This window comes from Danio rerio, chromosome 17, assembly GCF_052040795.2.
Source record: "Danio rerio strain M-AB ecotype USA chromosome 17, GRCz13ab, whole genome shotgun sequence".
Taxonomy (NCBI): Eukaryota; Metazoa; Chordata; class Actinopteri; order Cypriniformes; family Danionidae; genus Danio; species Danio rerio.
This window is the reverse complement of record NC_141037.1, coordinates 44,805,104-44,823,817: the sequence shown is the minus strand read 5'-3', so window position 1 is coordinate 44,823,817 and position 18,714 is coordinate 44,805,104. Positions and strand designations below refer to the sequence as shown.

At 36.2% G+C, this 18,714-nt stretch overlaps 1 protein-coding gene across 18 annotated transcripts in view; it reads left to right on the top strand.

Moving 5' to 3' along the window:
* The window catches only part of ralgapa2 (Ral GTPase activating protein catalytic subunit alpha 2), a 324,396-nt gene that overhangs the window by 92,670 nt on the left and 213,012 nt on the right, over positions 1–18,714 (top strand). For all 18 annotated transcript variants that reach the window (XR_015513714.1, XR_015513715.1, XM_087290968.1 and 15 more), the window contains exon 4: positions 18,532–18,589. Coding sequence is in view for 16 of the 18 variants with exons in the window: in XM_087290968.1 (XP_087147094.1) it covers positions 18,532–18,589 (58 nt within the window). In the remaining 2 variants the exon portion in view is untranslated. The remainder of the gene's footprint in view (positions 1–18,531; positions 18,590–18,714) is intronic.

Here is an 18,714-nt window from a genome sequence, read left to right as displayed (position 1 = left end):
GTGACCCTAATTATAAGGAAGTCCCATATTATTTGAGGGCATATTTGCTCCTCTTTATGCTTTATGTATTATAGAAGTATCGGATCACGTTTCAGTACCGATATCGGTAGATACTCAAAATCAAATGACTCGAACTCTGACTTTAGGGCAAAAAAAAACTGATTTTCGAAGTCGATCATACTCTACTTTTACCAATTACTTGTTGTAATTCTAACTTTAAACCTTGCAGGATACATTTTAAGAAACCTTACTTCAGTCCAAATAAGCATATGATGACGGAGAGCATTTTAAGCCTCTCAGCCTGTATTAAGCACCAATGATCTATTGCTGTGACCAGAAGGCTTGTTGTGGAAGTTCAGCATCTGTGAGAAACTTGTTGGATTCCGTGACCTTCTTTCAGTAGACTAGTCCTGAAGCCTGTGGTCTCAGGCCCTTCTGTCAGTCACTGCAGACCTCTGATCCCTCGCTCTCTAAGCTCATGTCCTGCGCCTCCTTCCTGAAGGCCATCTGACCAGTTTGACCCTGGGTCAATGCTCCGCTTTATCTTTTCTGCTGACTGCTAAGTCTCGGGTAAATGAATGTGCTTTGCTGACGGACGTGTTCCTCTACATCCTGTACAGGTGCCTGTCAATATTGTTATGCTCATTTGCACAAGGTTTTAATAGTAAGTGACAGCCAAGCTCTGTAACTTGCTTGGCATAATTTTTTTTTTCTTTATGTTTGTTATGGTCCAAAACCCCAAACTGGCTGTTTTTAATCATAAATTGTTGTAAGCTGAACATTTAAAGACATACGTTTGATCTTGATAATTTTATAATAATCTTTGCCAATATTTGAACAAAGTTAAAGTCAGAATTATTAGCCCCCCTTTGATTTTTTAATTTTATATATATATATATATATATATATAAAATATATATATATATATTTCCCAAATGATATTTAACAGAGCAGAGAAATTTTCACAGAATGTCTTATAATATTTTTTCCTCTAAAGAAAGTCTTATTTGTTTTATTTTAGTTTGAAAAAAATCTTATTTTTTTTAAAAGCGTTTTAAGGGCAAAATTATTAGCCTGTTTAAACTATATTTTTATCGGTAGTCTACAGAACAAACCAACAATATACAATAACTTGTTTAATTAACCTACCTGTAGTTAAGCTAATTAACCTAGTTAAGCCTAGTCAAGTGACATTTAAAGGCTTAACTAGATTAATTAGGCTAACTGGTTAGTTAGGGTAATTATGCAAATCAATGTATATTGATGGTTTGCTCTGCAGACAATCGAGAAAAAAAATTGTCTAAAGGGGCTAATAATTTTGACCTTAAAATGTATATTAAAAAATTAAAAACTGCTTTCATTTGAGCCGAAATAAAGCAAATAAGACTTTCCCCAGAAGACAAAATTATTATATATTATCAGACATACTGTGAAAATGTCCTTCCTCTGTTAAACATCATTTGGGAAATATGACATGTATAAAAAAAAAATTCAAAGGGGGCTAATAATTCTCACTTCACCTGTAGCTATTGAAGCTACCTTCAAGACTGAAATGAAATACGATGCGTATGGAGTGCTGAAATATAATTGGGTAGTCTGGCATTGGGTGGGTTATAGAGACCATATGTGACAGACATTCTGACACATAAGGCATATGTTCAAAAGGGAATGACTGAATTTAGCATTGTTTTCAGATAGGTACAGTATGTTCACTAAGCATGATTCTTAAATATCTGCAACCATATGATGGTAATTGTATTCTTAATAGAAAAGTCAAAAACTTACATACAGAATTTTTTTTTTTTTTTTAACATGATTATCCCAAGCTGCGTTTGATTGGCCACAATGTTCCCCTGAGAGATTACAACAATTAACATTTTCATGAACACTTTAACAACATTTCATTTCATTTTCTTGTCGGCTTACTCCCTTTATTAATCCGAGGTCGCCACAGCAGAAGGAACCACCAAATTATCCAGCAAGTTTTTACGCAGCGGGAGTTTTTCCGCTGCAACCCATCGTTGGGAAACTGGAGTAAAAATTTCTATCGAAACTATTTGCAATAAAGCAGTTATTTAAAATTGTAATAAATATATAGCAATGTAACTTTTTTGACATTTAATAAATGCCACCTTGATGAACAGAATTATAAAAATATTATAAAAAACATTTTTTTATTAAAAAAAAAAAAAAAAAAAAAAACTGACCCCAAACTTTTGACAGGTAGTGTGTATGTGGGACTCTTAACTTGGAAACAGGAGATGCAGCAAAGTCACTTTGAATAAAGTTAAAGCCAGCTGCATTATTTTTGCACTGCACTATTTTCTATTTGTTGCTAACTCCACCAGCCATCTGTTCACATGCGTGGCAGGATGCAAAACACAGGTATATATGGATTATCAGGGCTCGAAATTACCCTTTTTGCTTGGTAGCACTCGTGCTTCCAACTTTAAAAAGTTAGGAGCACCAGCCAAAATTTAGCTATACCTACCAATTATAAGCACCGCTACTACAAGTTTTAATGTTATATTAACAGATTTACTGCATTTGAAATCAACACTAAACAATCTAACAAACAAACAAAATGACATCTGCATGCGACCACCGGCCATGCACGCACTGCTTGACATGAATGAAACTTAGTTAACAATAATAACTTTATGTAATAATAATAATAATAATACTGACTGACATAATAGCTTATTATTTGCATACGTCATCTTAATAGCAATACCGTTTTTTTCATGAGCTGCAATATTAGTTTTATCATAATGAATGCAAGCCCTTTTGCGATGGTGTACGTGGTGTCACATTTTACATATAGCTGCCACCTGCACAGCTGACAGTATCCTGACGATTAAATGAAGGACTAAACAGAATCTCTCGCGCTTAAAATGTGTAGATTTGGCGAACACTGTTACCTGCAAACTCCGTCACACATGCTTTATGGTGAATGTTTGGTCAATTTCATATCGGACTTTAAACACTGATAGTCTTTTGTCCACTCTTCGAAAAGAGTAAACGGTGGATTAACATTCACCACATGATCACTAATCAGATGTGTCATTGTTGGTAACTTTAGGCGTTTTCTAAAGCCTGGTTTATACTTCTGCGTCAAGTGACCGGCATAACCCACAGCGCAAGCAACACGCGTAGCTGTGCATTTATACTTCTGCATGCTGACTCTGTTCATCTGCATTAACACTTCCAAAACGCTAGTTGGCAGTGAGGTGTTAATCAGTCTCTGTGTCGAGTTTCTTCGCCTGTGTTTTGTTCTTTCTGAATGCTTCCGGGATGTACAAGTGGCTCAAACTCGCTCATTTTGAGGCAGGAACCGGCGGACAACTTGCACTATGAGGTAAACACAAAACAAAACTTTCCATCCGGAGCTCCATCACAGGACTCCACACTTGTAAACAATCGCTCCATCACGGTTGTAGCTCTCCCTGTCATCTGAAAAGAGCAAGAAAGGCATCAACTGAGTGATTGACAGCTGATATTAACCAATCCGTTCGCATTCAGTTCTAGAGCAGTGGGCCAATCAGAAGAGCTTGAAGACGGGGTAAGCATTGCGCGCTTTGTTTACAGCAGCAAGTTGACATGACATCTGTTTTAAACTTTTAATGAGTGCTGCGTTTGTCGTCTCAGGTGCTAAGATGCGTTCTGCGTGAATGTCTCCTAAATCTGCGTGTGCGGTGAACATTTTGCAGTGAAAACTGGTCGCATGGCACCAATTTTATGCAGTCGCACAATTGCTCACAAATATATTTTAACGTCGCATACATAAAATTTTGGGTGCATATGCGGCCAATACGATTGCAACTATGAGCCCTAATTGTACATTTATTCAGAGCCACCTTGAAAAGGCGAAAGGTCTGTTTAAATGCGTCTTTTGTTTATCAATTGTACATTTGTTGTATATCAATTGTACACATGTACACTGCTGAGTATGCACATTAATGCACATTTAAGCGTATTGTGTCAACTAACTCAACACTTAACGTCATTTTTCTGGAGTTGAAGAACACCAGTAAACATCAAAAGTGCATCTGTTTTTGCAGAGGCTCATAAATATTCACGACCATTCCAAACACAGTCAATATATCCAACTTCTGATTCTAGGGCTTTTTGCTGGGGTATTAAATGAGCATTTAAAATGGTTGCTTGGGAATTGTTTTACTTATTTTAGCCTGCTATGTAAATATAAAGAACAATTTAACCTTTTTGAATCAATGCACTATATGGCACCTTTAAAATGCAGCTCTACTGTAAAGATGCACACATTTATCATGACAAAAGAATCCACAATACATGAATGTTTAATTGTATCTGCAGAGGCCTAATAATATAAGGGGCATGCTCTGGGCTTGTTGTCATAAATCTTCTACCAATTGTTATCAGAGTGAGAAAAGAGTTTTACAAGTGTGTAATTAATTTGTTACTGTGTCAGTTTTCTTACAAGCAGAGCCGATTGGTCATCAGTGATGTCCATTAGGATTTATCAGTATGCAAATGGGGCCAAAATGATCATAAATAAGAACGCAAGGAGGTGTAACTTTTTTGTCCCTCTTTATCTTTCTCTCTCTCTCTCTCTCTCTAAATTATGTTAGCAAGCGTCTAACAACCACTCAGAACACCTTAGCAACTGCCAAGCAATGCCTTAGCAACCACTCAGAACACCATAGCAACTGCCTAACAGCACCTTATCAACCACTCAAAGGACCCTAGCCACGGCCTAGCAAACACTCAAAACACCCCAGCAACCACCTAGCAACACCTTAGCAATGACCTAGAATATATTAGCAACTGCCTAGCAACCACTCAAAACACCCTAGCAACCGCCTAGTAACCACCGAAAACACTGTAGCAATGGTCTAGCAATGACTTGGAACACCCTAGCCACTCCTTCGCAACCCCACTTAGAACACCTTAGCAACTGCCTAGCAACACCTTAGCAGCCATTTAGAACACCATAGCAGCTGCCTAACAACACCTTATCAACCACTCAGAAGACCCTTGCCACAGCCTAGCAAACACTCAAAACACCCTAGCAACCACCTAGCACCATCTTAGCAACGACCTAGAACATCTAAGCAACCACCCAGCAACATCTTAGCAACCACCCAGCAGCCAATCAGAACATTTTAGCAACCACCTAGTAACAGCTTAGCAACAACCTAGAACATCTTAGCAACCATCTAGCAATGCCTTAACAAACCACCCAACACACCCTAGCAACACCTTAACAAACACTCAAAACACCCTAGCAACGCCTTAGCAACCGCCTAGCAACCACTCTCTCTCTCTCTCTCTCTCTCTCTCTCTCTCTCTCTCTCTCTCTCTCTCTCTCTCTCTCTCTCTCTCTCTTTCTCTCTCTATCTCTATCATATTCCTCTCACCAATCTAGATGACCTGGGGTAACCCTCTGCGTCAGAAACAGATCCACCTCTCTGACTAGGAGCTTTTAGCTTGTTCTTTCCTGTTTTGATGGATTATGATGATATTTAAATTTTGGGGAATTTAAGCTAAGCTATGAGAGGCTGTGCTGTAATATTCACCCGCTGTCAGTGTTGTGTAAATATTGATCCAAGTATGTTTCATGGATATCAGGATCAAAACCTATAACATAAGGGGCGTTTTACAAATTTCACTTCTCAAATTTCCGTCAAAATACAGACTTTTACCAGAGGTAGAAGGTAACAGATTACGACTGCTTTCATTACAGCACTTGAGTGCATTTTTTCTGCTTTGTTTGCTTTTATTGGTGCAATTAAATCGTGGTACTTTGAATAAAAATTAAGCATTTGCTGCATTAATTATTCACCCAAAGTACAAAGTACAGAGCAATAGGGGTAAGCTGTCATTTGAACAGGTGCTTTTTTACGATTTTCTCGTTGATATTACCAGTTAACTGTTGTAAATAGAAAGCTCAGTTCGTTCAATGACTGCATTTATTGCTGGAACAATGTATAAGTTATAATGAATTAATGTATATCACAATTCAGATGAAAGATGAAGTTTGTCCTTGAATTTAAGATTGTTTACCTCTACTCATTAACATAATTCGAGTGTTTAAATAAATTTGAAAGGGCTTCTGATAACACAATGAGACCGAAAATACATTGTTTTACAACAGGGCAAATGATAAAGGCTTCATGAAGTCACTCTACATTGTAAATATTCTTTGTTAATATTATTATTTTGAAATCGTGGCTTAAATTGCAGTCTCAATAAATGGTGCACAAAAAATATGGGTGTCATTTTATATCTTTAAATCTGCGTGTGCCACTTTTGAAGGACACTGTAAAACTGTTGACACAAACCTGATTCGCTTTGTTGAGAACCTGATTTTATTTTAACTTAAAAAATAAAAAACATATATAAAAAAGGGTCCATTTTAATGTTAATGACCATTTTAAGGTTACAGAGTTGACAAAATATTTGTTTGTGACTGGAAAAACATGTCATAATGCTCTCAAAATCAAGTCAATATTAGGATTTCAGTTAGATATTGAGAAATTCTGCCACGTCCTGTTCCTCTATTGCATTGTCCTGTTTTCTAACACGGTCCTGTTTTTTTTTTTTTGAGCAGTGCAGAAACTGAAAGCTTTTGTTATGTTTGAGGGATTTGTATTGAGTTGCTTCCCTCTTCTGGATCGTTTTGGTATTGCGGTGATGTGTCCTAAAATGTTACAGTTTTTTTTGGTAGAGATTTATCTCTGGCACATAGAATATTCATTAGGGAATTATTCAATTTCTTCTACCATCATGGTAGTTAAAACTGCAGTCATTTGGACATTTCTTTTTTTTTAAAATGCAGTCTCCATAGTATTTCCTTTCAAATTCAAGCAGTTATTTTTATGCCATACTTTCTGCGTAAAATTCTATCAATAGGACTCTCATGTGTTTATTTAATAGCTCATTTTTGCAAAAAAATAAAAAATAAAATAAAAAAATGTTTGCCTGAGTGTGCATAAATGTAATAAAACAGTTCAGTGAACGATAATTCTAATTCAGAAGTTCTGTTTAATCAAAAACTTAGGTTTGTTAATGAAAATCATCCTGCCTGGAGTGATGTAGATGGATATTTTGCAATAATAAGAATTTAAAATGAAATTGTGGATGTTTTGCAATATGTTTTTACAATAGATAGATGGATGGATGGATGGATGGATAAATGAATAGACATATGGATAGATGGATGGATAGATGATAGATAGATGATAGAAGGATAGATTGATAAACTAACAGATGGATAGATTGATGGATTTATGAATGGATGAATGGATGGGTGGGTGGATGGATGGATGGATGGAAGGATGGATGGATGGATGGATGGATGGATGGATGGATGGATGGATAGGTGGGTGGATGGATGGGTGGGTGGATGGATGGATGGATGGATGGATGGATGGATGGATAGGTGGGTGGGTGGGAGAATGGATGGATGGGTTTGTGGGAGAGTGGATGGATGGATGGATAGACATAGAAGGATAGATGGATGGATAGATGGATAGACATGGATGGATTGATAGATGGATGGATGGATGAATAGATGGATAGACTGATAGATTGATAAATGGATAGATTGATAGATGTATAGATAAAGAGATAGACAGATAGAAGGATGGATGGATGGATGAATGAGTGGGTGGGATGATGGATAGATGGATAGATGGATAGACATATGTAATGATAGGTAGATAGATGGATAGATGGATGGATAGAAGGATAGATTGATAGACTAATAGATAGATTGACAGATGGATAAATAAAAAGATGGATGGATGGATGGATGGGAGGGTGGATGGATAGATGGATAGACGAATAGATGGATAGACATATAGGAGGATAGGTAGATAGATAGATGGATGGATAGAAGGATAGATTGATAGATAGATTGACAGATGATAGATAAAGACATGGATGGATGGATAGATGGATGGATGGATGGATGGGCAGGCGGACGGACAGACAGATAGATAGACGGATAGTAGGATAGATACATAGATGGATAGAGGGATAGAATGATAGATTGATAGATATATGGATATGACTAACCCAATTTAAAGTTAGCTTAAATGCATGAGGAGTCCATAAGTGTAATAAAGCTAATAAAGCCTATGCTGTCAGCAAACAAACACTCCTGACCTGTTTTAACATAGACTTTCACTGTGCCGATTTCAAACCCCAAAGGAAAAAAAAAAAAAAACTGATAATTGTCTTCTTAAAATAATATCAGTACTGTTGATTATGAAAATCATTCAATTAAAAGTTAGCGTTGTTCCCTATTGTCTTCAACTCATATTTTGTAAACATTTTTGTTTGATTTATGCTGTGCCTTGAGCTACAGCTTTCCATGAAACCGTGAGATTAAAAATCCCTCACTAACCATGTATTTATATACAGTGACCTTTGATCCTCTGTGCTTCTTTTTTGACTGTTTGCTTTTGCTTCTTGTATCGTGTGACTGCCATTCCCACATCATTTACTTGCTTTTCCTTACATGGGTGAACTTATTAATGTGTTTTTATTATTTTTTTTTTTACGATGGCTGTTTAAAACAGATGACATAGCATTGAGTCTAATAGATGCAGAGGTCTTTTGTCACGTTTTATGATTTATCTGAAGACATAACTGACCATTGTACATTAATTTTGTATCATAAAAGCATTCTATAAGATACACGTGCCTCATACAGAGTTACACAGAGTCAGATAATGAGTGCTTTTCAAAATGAACACACAAATACATGTGAACATTTTAAAGCAGAATGGCATCAGTAAGTGAGCTTTGTGTGTCCAGTTCTGCTTTCCAAAATCCAGAAAGCACACTTGAAACTTAAAGGAACAGTTCACCGAAGGCCTCCACTGGGTCAATATACATGGCTGGACTCCTATACCTGTCAACCCTCCTGTTTTTCCCGGGACTTAACTGTATTTACAGTTCTATCCTGCTATCATCCTGTAAAAGTATTTTCCTGTATTTCTCCCGTGTTTTCAATCTTTCGATGAAGGGTGGTAATAAACATTAAAGAGCTGATCCTACCAATATGCAACCCATACCGTCAAACCACCAGGGGGCGCCCCTTACTCTTAAATGAGAGTCAGTTCTGTGCTTTCGTTTTATTTAGGCATGAAAACACTGGCTGTTTCTCAATTTCAAAAAAGCAGAGAACGAACTTGCAGAACAAATCTGCAGGCTATTATATGCTGTATTAAGAGGAGCAAGATCAAATTTCGGCGCACTTCCTAATCTAATCTTATTTCGACGACTTTCCCACACCTGGGAGAGTTATGGTGTGGAAAAGCCTCTAAAAAGCTTACAAGGGTTGCAACAACAAATCAATTAAATCGACAAAAATTTATGACTAAAAGCGTTGTCAATGAATTTCATAATCGATTTGTTGTGTCGTGCGACAAGGTCGTTTGATTATTAAAAAACTCTTTAGTTCAGCGCGGAGCAGAGTGAGCACAGGCTCTCTCAACCACTGATACAGAGTTTGGTGCCTTAAAGTCAGGGAAGAGCAGGAAGGGAGTTCAACAGCTTGGTAAAACACTACAGATCCTAATTTTGTTCCGTTTCGAAGTGACAACCGTAAAGTGCCTGGTGCTGATGTTTTACTTGTTATACAGCTTGACAAGCATGACAAGTTAGCGTTAGCAGAGCTCTCAGTAAGAGACTGTTTTTTTTTTTTTTTAAACAAAACCAACTTAACCCCGCTGAGAAAGACGTGTCATTTTATCACAAATATGCAGCATTTTAACCGCCTAATGCTTAATTTATGATTTAGACATGTAAATACACACAAGTACTAGTATAACAAAACATTTCTAAGAGTTTGTAAAACACAAGGAAGGAATCCATTCAAATATAATTTGCTGATGTGTTTTATTCATGTCAGACACACATTACACAGTGAAAGCAACTATAAAGTTGAATCTACTCTTCTCTAAGTTTACAAGCCACTTGCTTGCATGTATTTTGGGAGTAACTGATGAATTTACGTGCTGAATCCTGCGTGTTCTGCTTTTATTGAGGCAAACATGTGGCCGCAAGTAAACATGGCGACGACCATCTCACGTTATAGATCAGGATCACTTACATGCTCATGAGAACTAGTAAAACTTTCTGTTTTAGATTATATCTCATTAGGATTATTTTTCTTACCCAATTCACAAATAATTGAACTTGTTTAAGCAAACAATCACTTAGTTTTTAGTTTTTTTTTTTTTTAGAAAACAAGACATAATTTTTGATGCTATTTCATTTGTCTAGTTTGTATCTTGATTTTAAAGTATTTAGATATTTGAACTGAAAACAGGACAAAACTTAGTTTTTTAATTTTATTATTATTATTATTATTATTATTATTATTATTATTATTATTTTATTAACAGCTCAGGGATGATTTCTTTGTAATAAACGGTTGGAAATTAATGCTTTTTTAAAAATATGATTCATCGATTTATCGATAAAATAATCGACAGATTAATCGATTATTAAGATAATCGTTAGTTGCAGACCTAATGCGTACCACACAAACTGATAAACAAAGTTAATGTTTTTTTTTAATGTTTGATTTTTTTTTTTTGTTACAATACTTTAAAAAAAAAATCCATTTATTTAACAAAATTCTGCACAGAAATAGCAAAACATGCCTGTAGATCTAATCGTTCACCTGTAGTGCAGGTCCATCTCTCCACACAGGTGTATTGTCAGCCGTTGCTCACCGTTTGGTCAGCACATGAGTGCGGATAACGCCGTTGCAGGAAAGCCTGCGGTAATGCTTCATCCTTATGCTTGGAGAGCTGCTGCAGATTAGCACAGACTCTGGCAAATGGCTGCAACTCGCCAGCTTCACGCCACCATCTCAAATCCGCCATTCCAGACGCTGGGCCGGCACGGCAGGGGAGCGCTTTCCGTCAGCGCTGCAGGAAGCATTACTGAAACATCAGCCTTCTTCTGCGGACCCCGAGTGTGCCGGATTAAACAGATCCTGCCACTGGATATCAGCTCCGGTTACTTGTCAGTTTCCTCACGATAGTGACGGGCTGTAATCCACTGCTGTCCTTCCGCAAACGGATAGACGCTAAAGATCAATACAAAGGTGCTTGAATGCTCTCATACTCATGTGTCGTCACGTTCCACATCAACACAGGACATAAACCAAAATGACATGTTGAGACGCTCTGTTGGCAGCTTGACTGACAGCTGTCTTGTAACACCTGAGATTATGGTGATGCTCTAGGGTAGAATGTCATGTCTGCCACTCTTTGAGTGGGTTTAATCATCAGTTGTGGACGTGTGTTTGTGGCGACAGACTTGATCCCAGATCGCCATTGTTTGGTGTCTTATAATAGCATTAAACGTAATGCACTTTCACTGATGACATTACTGTTGCATTAGTGTCAATCCTAATCTATTTGTGTGTACCCAACAGGGACACGTGTAACTGTCTGTTGATAGACACTGATTGTAGGGTGTCAGAAGGGTTGTGCAGTACTAAGGTAATCAATGACACAACATATTGTAATTGTTGTTATTGTCATAAGTTATTATTGTAAAGCCTTATATCCCTAGAAAAGGGATTCATTCATTAAACTGAAGTCTAAATGTTATTAGAAGGTTAGTTCTTACTGTTGGGTCAATCGGCCTATTAGTTAATGTGACTGCTGACATTTCCCAATCCCATCCCCCCTCTCACTCCAACTTAATTTCCAGTGTTTTCCATAGGTATCCAATATACTTGCGGTGGTAGCCAGATTGAAACACACCATTTACTCACGTAAATAATAAATATATGCAGCAAACAAAACATTTAATTTTTAACAATAATTTTATTCATTATTAAGTTTATTATTAAATTTATATATTATTAAGTTATTTAATAAATACTGCACTGTGCCATTCATAGCGAGGTATTACCGTACCGTGAAATTCTGATACCGTTACATCCCTAATCATTTATATTATTAATTATTTTTTAATTAATTATTTTTATTGTTTTTACTAAATATTTTAATGATTATAAAGATTTTTATAACCATTCAAAAAAAAATCAAACTTTGATGCATCACTTGCTTTTGTTCATATCTCGGACAGTTTTACCTATTAAAGTTTATTAAATTATTAATGACAACAGAACATGAGTGGCTCTGCAAATATATTTTTTGTTTTGGCAAGAATAAAAGGAACCAAAAAAAAAAAAAGCACACTGATGTCTGAATGTTTTATTGGATTTAGCCCGCTCCACAATTCACACATTACTGTCTGGCTAGTTACTGTCATATACTAACGCTAAAAAGGCAATAATGGTCCAACATTCCTGACCATTTTCACCAATACAGCCTAGACAACTAGGCCATCAGTATATTGTAAACCGATCAAATATTATTTTGTGCCGTTCAAATATTCTTTTCCTGTCATCAAATACTTTATTTGTTACTTAATTTTAGTTTGTAACTATTCGTTTGCTTTAAATTCAAAATTGTAACATATACACCAGTGTATAACCTATGACTGGTGGAAAAACATATTTCTGTAATTGTGTATCTGGGTCTCCACTTTTGCCATGGTCTCTTTTGGCTTTACCAAACTTATCCCTCAGGTTTTTCCAAACCTTTTAACAAAAACTTAGCTCCTTTCTCACGGCTATTCCATTTTCTAGCCAAGAATTATTGATCATCAGGTTGTACTGTTTCAGGCAAAATCCCTTCAAAGTAATTCATATTCAACTCAAATCAAACGCGGCGCAGCGCACACTGTTCACTCGAGTCTCAAAAAAATCATGCGATACACCGGCCAAAATCATGTCACGTGCACCCAAAGCAAACCTCTGCAAACTCTGCAATGACATCACATTCGCTGTGCGCACTCAATCGAACTAGTGGACGCTTCGAGAATAAACCAGGCTTTACAGGTTCAAAGTAAACTTGAATGCCAAAACATTTTAGAAATGAATAATAAAAAATACAGCAAAGGAATGGAAATAAATGACAAAATAAAACAATAAATATAAATAAAACAGACAAAAAATTATAATGATTACAAAATTGAAACGTGTAGACTATTTAAAAAAATGATTATTAAGTCAAATTCGTTGATTAACCATTTCTAATGGTGTATATATATTTTGCAGCCATAGGCAGTTATTTCATCCTCTCTGAATATGTTGTAATGTTTTTCGAAGTCGTTACATTAAAGAATTAATTAATATTTTATGTTTCTGTCTGGCGTCACCGTAGTGCAGTGGGAAGCACTGGGAGATCACTGGTTTGAGCCTCATGTGGGTCTGTTGGCATTTTTGTGTGGAGTTTGCATGTTCTCCCTCTGTTGGTGTGGGCTTCCCCCGGGTACTGTGGTTTCCCCCACAGTCCAATAACATGCTGTATAGGTGAATTGGGTAAGCTAAATTTTCCATAGTGTGTGTGTGTGTGAATGGGAGTGTATGGGTGTTTCCCAGTGGTGAGTTGCAGCTGGAAGGGCATCCACTGTGTAAAACATGCTGGATAAGTTGGCTGTTCATTCCAGTGGTGACCCCGGATATATAAAGGGATTAGGGTAAAAAGAAAATAAATGAATGAATGAATGTTTGAGTGAGAGGCTCTTGTGCACTTTAAGCTGTGAAGCCAAACAAAAGTATTTAAGGCTAAAGTAAAAAGTTAGCAACACCAAAAGCCGAATCCTGGGCATTTTAGGAGATTTGAAAACCCCGGCTGGACAAATTTTTAAATTCCAAAAAGTTGCATCTCTGTGGCTCTGCTGAGCACATGAGACTGTCGGTGTGAGTATTAACAGGTCTTGCGCATACAGAACGAAACGGGTAAAGAGAGAAGATTTTCGCCTAGTTAATCGATCACAGGTGTTTAGGTTACAGATGTGCCTTTAGAAATGCGCATCTCATGGAGCAGAATGCCTTGACCAGGTGCGGTTAGCCGTAGCACTCAGGGAAACTCTCTTGACTCAGGAAATACATTACCAGTAGGGGGCAGCCGAGCTTTATTCAATAGTAAAGGCGGAGAATTCGACTCCCACGGGTGGCTGTTTCCCTGTAAAGGGTTGAGGTGTTTTCTCTATGTTTTGTTCATATTTGATCATATCTAATACAATGCTGCACCTGGGATAATTGTGTTTATTGTTTTCTGATAAGAGAAATAGTTTCATTTTAGTCACCGACACAGCCATGGCTCTAATATTACATTTTTTACCAAAGGCCTACATACAAAACTTTTCAGAGCTCAGGTAAATGTTCTTTGGTTAGTTATCAATAAACTGTTCAAGCCAAAATAAATGTTAAAATACAAGTTGTAATTTAATTTAATAATTTAAAATAAATAAATAAATTCTTATATTAATGTTCTAATAAATTCTAATTTAATAGCCTGAAAAATGAATGGCCATGTTATTCCATCAAATTAAACACAACTAAGACAACTGCTTATATTTTGTGCATTTGAGGAAGCAGTCAGTCATTCACTGAAAAAATAAGCTATATAATAATGGATATAAATGAAAGATGAATAACTTTTCTTTTTTTTTTTTTGGTCAAAGCAAGATAGAATATTGTGAGATTCCTGTTATAAAGTGTGCTGTCTCAAATGACTAAAGATTGTGCATAACCACCAGTATATTGGGCGGTTAAAAAAAAAAAAAAAGTCACTAAATATAATTAAGCTGTAAATTTACCTGGGCGGCCCACCCAAGTAACATCTGTGTGGGTAGCAATGATTTCCTGTCACTTCTTTTCCTGTCCTATCATACTAAAGGCAGAAATGATTCTGTTCACCCAAAACTTCTGTTACTCATCCTGATATTGTTCCATGCTGTACACCTGGCTTTCATTGATCCTTGATAGAGTTTGTCTGATATTGGATTTTGCCAATATCAATATCTAGGTTGGAATGTACAGAGGCTGTGAATGGAGGGGTGTTAACCTCTCAGAACTGAATAAAAATATCTTCAATTATGGATGACCAGAAGCTTTAGGTGTATAAAACAACACCAGTGAAACAATTTATGACAGAATTTTCAGTGTGGGTATTCTAAATGTCATTGTTTACAATCTAATGCGTGTTTTTAAATTTTTAAATTTAAAATTTCTGCCCGACAAAGTTTAAAATTTTACCATATTTCCTGAATTTTACACTCTAATGTATGTGCGTTGATTACTGTTGTAAATATATATCTTACTAAAATCGGCTGAGTAATATACTTTCCTGTCAGCAACCTTTTTATAAACAAGAAAAAAAAAAAGAAGTAAAAAAAAAAGACTGGTGAGATTGAATGTGTGTGTTTTGGCAATTATGGCAGTGTTTACAGACTGGTGGAGTAAGGGCACCTATGATGAATTCACTTTTGTAAGCTGTTTGGATAAAACTGTGTGCAGGTCTAGTGTGTTCACAGTCATATTGGAGTGATGGAAACCATAAGTCTCTTTTTTATAATTTCCTGACATTAAAATCGGATCCAAATCCCTGCAATTTTGAGTTCCACTGCAACGTGGCGTAAGAGTGTGGTTTCCCCACCCACCAAATTGATTGACAGGCGCATATTATTATGTGTCCATAGTAATACGTATTATCATATCAACAATTAAAGGCACAGGCAACACAAACGGCACTCACAATTTATTATAATGGTCCATTTGTTGAATTTAAGTTACATTGCATCTACATGCTAACTAATTCTCATTAGATTAAGTAGACTGTTAGGTTGGGGTTGAGGTTAGGGTTAGTGTAAGTTGACATGTACTTGAATAGTTTCTTATAGTCAGTTAAATATCTGTTGAAGGAGCTGTATGAACAGATATTAAGCTGACAGTCTACTAATACACAAATGGACCATCAAAAAAGCTTTACCAAAACAGCTAAAATGTCCTAACAGCTTAAATTTCCAACATTTATAAAGATATAATAAATAATCTGATGGGTGTTTTGAGCTGAAACTTTACAGACATTCTGGAGAAACGAGACTTATCTTAAATCATCAAAAAGGGGTAAAATAGGTGCCCTTTAAGTGTGTTTGTTTCTGGCAATTTTTTTCTTTGATGAAAAATTAATCAACTAAATTAACCCTGACTGCGTTTTTTTTTTTAATTAATTAGGTGTGTTGAGGGAGTTGAATCAGTTAGACCCATCATGTTTCTTTTATTGTCTCCTTATTCAGTTTATTGCAGCTTATTAACAGCAGCGTGTCAAAAATGAATCACAAAATATTTTTTTTTTCTTTTGTTGATTTATATTATTGAATTACTATCATTGTTGTATAGTATACAGTCAGTCATAATGTCATCTAATACAGCAAAAACTAATTCAGTTGATCCACGACATTTTAAAAATGTATTTTTCAGTGAACAAACCATCATAAAAATAAAACTTGATACGATTAATGAGACAATCATGATTAGCCTATTTAATTTTCTTTGCTCTATAAACTTGAGTAAATCTCTCCGTGTGCCCTGGTCTCAGGTCAGTATGTACATTAGGTTACATAACTGCCTCCTGCTGGTCATATTTTTATTGTGTTAGATTATTATGTGTGGTACCGTGGAACACTCTGGTGTGACGCGTGGTGACGTTTGTCCACTCACACATTCTTTGTAGCCACATAAGTATGTAAATATATGGCAAATATAGACAATTGCAATGTGGTTATTAGCCCATGAACATTTCCTGCTTGTTATCAAACTGTTTCATAACTGTAACAAGTGGCAATTTAAACATAACTTAATGTTAAAACAGCTATCATAACATTATGTATCAATATGTTACTCTTTTAGGATTCTCAGAAGCTATCCGATTGTTAAGTTTGACGTCACGCGAAGCGGCTTCCGGGTCCAAGGGCTATATTCAAATGTATGGGGAGACCCCTAAGTAAATTAATTATAAACGTTTACAAATCGATTTAAAGCTTTTTAAAATCACGATCGCAATCCATGCTTAATAACCGATGGCCAGAAAGTCATTCATTTTTTTATAAATTGTTAAAATTTTGGTATTTGTGATGCAGCAAGCCCAGAGATTGTTGTGTACACTATGACTTTATATAAAATTAACTTTAATGTGTGATATGAATTAAAAGTGATCATAAACAAATAATTTCTCAACTCAAATAAGTGGCGGCTTGGACCCGGAAACAGCATTACATATGTCACCAACACGTCACCACTTAACAAGTGGATAGAAATTAAACATGTGAAACAGGAAATACGTTGGGAACATTGTTTTTGTTTACACCCCTAAAAATGGTCTATATAAGCTATTATGTAGGGATGCTTCGATCGATCGGCCGATAATTACATTTCATGACTCTATTGGTACTCCATGATCAGGCCGATCTCATGAACCGATCGCAAGTGTTAGTTTACCAATTTACTACCCAAATTATACGACCACAGTGCTACAACATGTGAGCAATGTTTCCAAGTTTTATTTTTATTTATTTTATTATTTATTTTATTTTTCTTTTAAAAAAATTCTATGCGTTTTATCCATTATTTGTTTGTGCTGCTTTTGACCATTTCATGTATGCAACATCCTTAATTTATTTCTTAGGACTGTTGCCAACTATTTTCAATGAAAAGGCACTAAGGTCTGCTCAAAGTCGATAAAAGTCGCTAGATTATGTCTTAAGTCAATTTGCATATCACTGACGTCATCAGGTTCTAGCTTTTCTGTTAATTTAACAGCATATGGTTATAATAAAGGGGTATTTATATTTGCACTACGCTTTGTATATGCTTGCCAATTTAACTAAGTTTATTGCTGTTTGAATACAGTATATCATTATAGATGTGTGGTGAATTTGCAATAATCTCTCTGACGTAATAAACTCAGACAAGTCCCGAAACTGTCACAAAACATCTGTGATTGTGAACAAAAATAATAAACGGTCTAATTAAATGGTTAAAATAAAGGAGAAGCAGATCGGTTTGCCTGTACAATAAAAAAAATACTTCTCACTCCTAAATCGTTTGTCGTTGGTATGCAAAGAGGTGATCTGCTCTCAGGCTGCAGGTGGGAGAGACTGCTGTACGAGGACAGGGCCGCCTGTCAGTGCTCTAAGGCAGGGGAGGGGTCGACGGTAGCTTGTTGAGAAGAGTAGGGACGATACAGTATGGACAAATGACAGTCTGTGAAAATCTCCAGTAACACACAAAAGAAGTCGCTAGATTTGTCGTTAGTCTTTTTTTTTTTTTTTTGTCGCTTAACGGGTTTGAAAAGTTGATAAATATAGCGACAAAGTTGCTAGGTTGGCAACGCTGTCTCTTAGGTAAGGCGAGATCTCATACACAAAAGGAAAATGTGCTTATGTAATGGCAAAGTTATATAAAAGCATCAGAATCGATACTTGGTATTGGCTGATAACAATGACAAGGAATCAGTACGGGTGCAAAAATCCTGATCGGAGCATCCCTAATATTTTGGTCTTTATATTGAAAATACAAAGTAAAATGACCACCTTTATCCAAGCTTTTAATGTTTATGCTGTTTTATTTGTGCTCACTGTGTGTCTTTTCTTTCCCATCAGAAAATCCTGCAACTTCTACCTGAGAAAATCAACAGTCGATGGCAGTATCACAGTATAGGTAAGAGTTGTTCAAATCACACGTTACACTGACGTGGTTCGTTGCCATTGAAATATTGCTTACAGTATCACCATTGCTTTGTGCATTATTTCTAATAATTCAGTCTGTGAGGGTTCTGCCTGTTA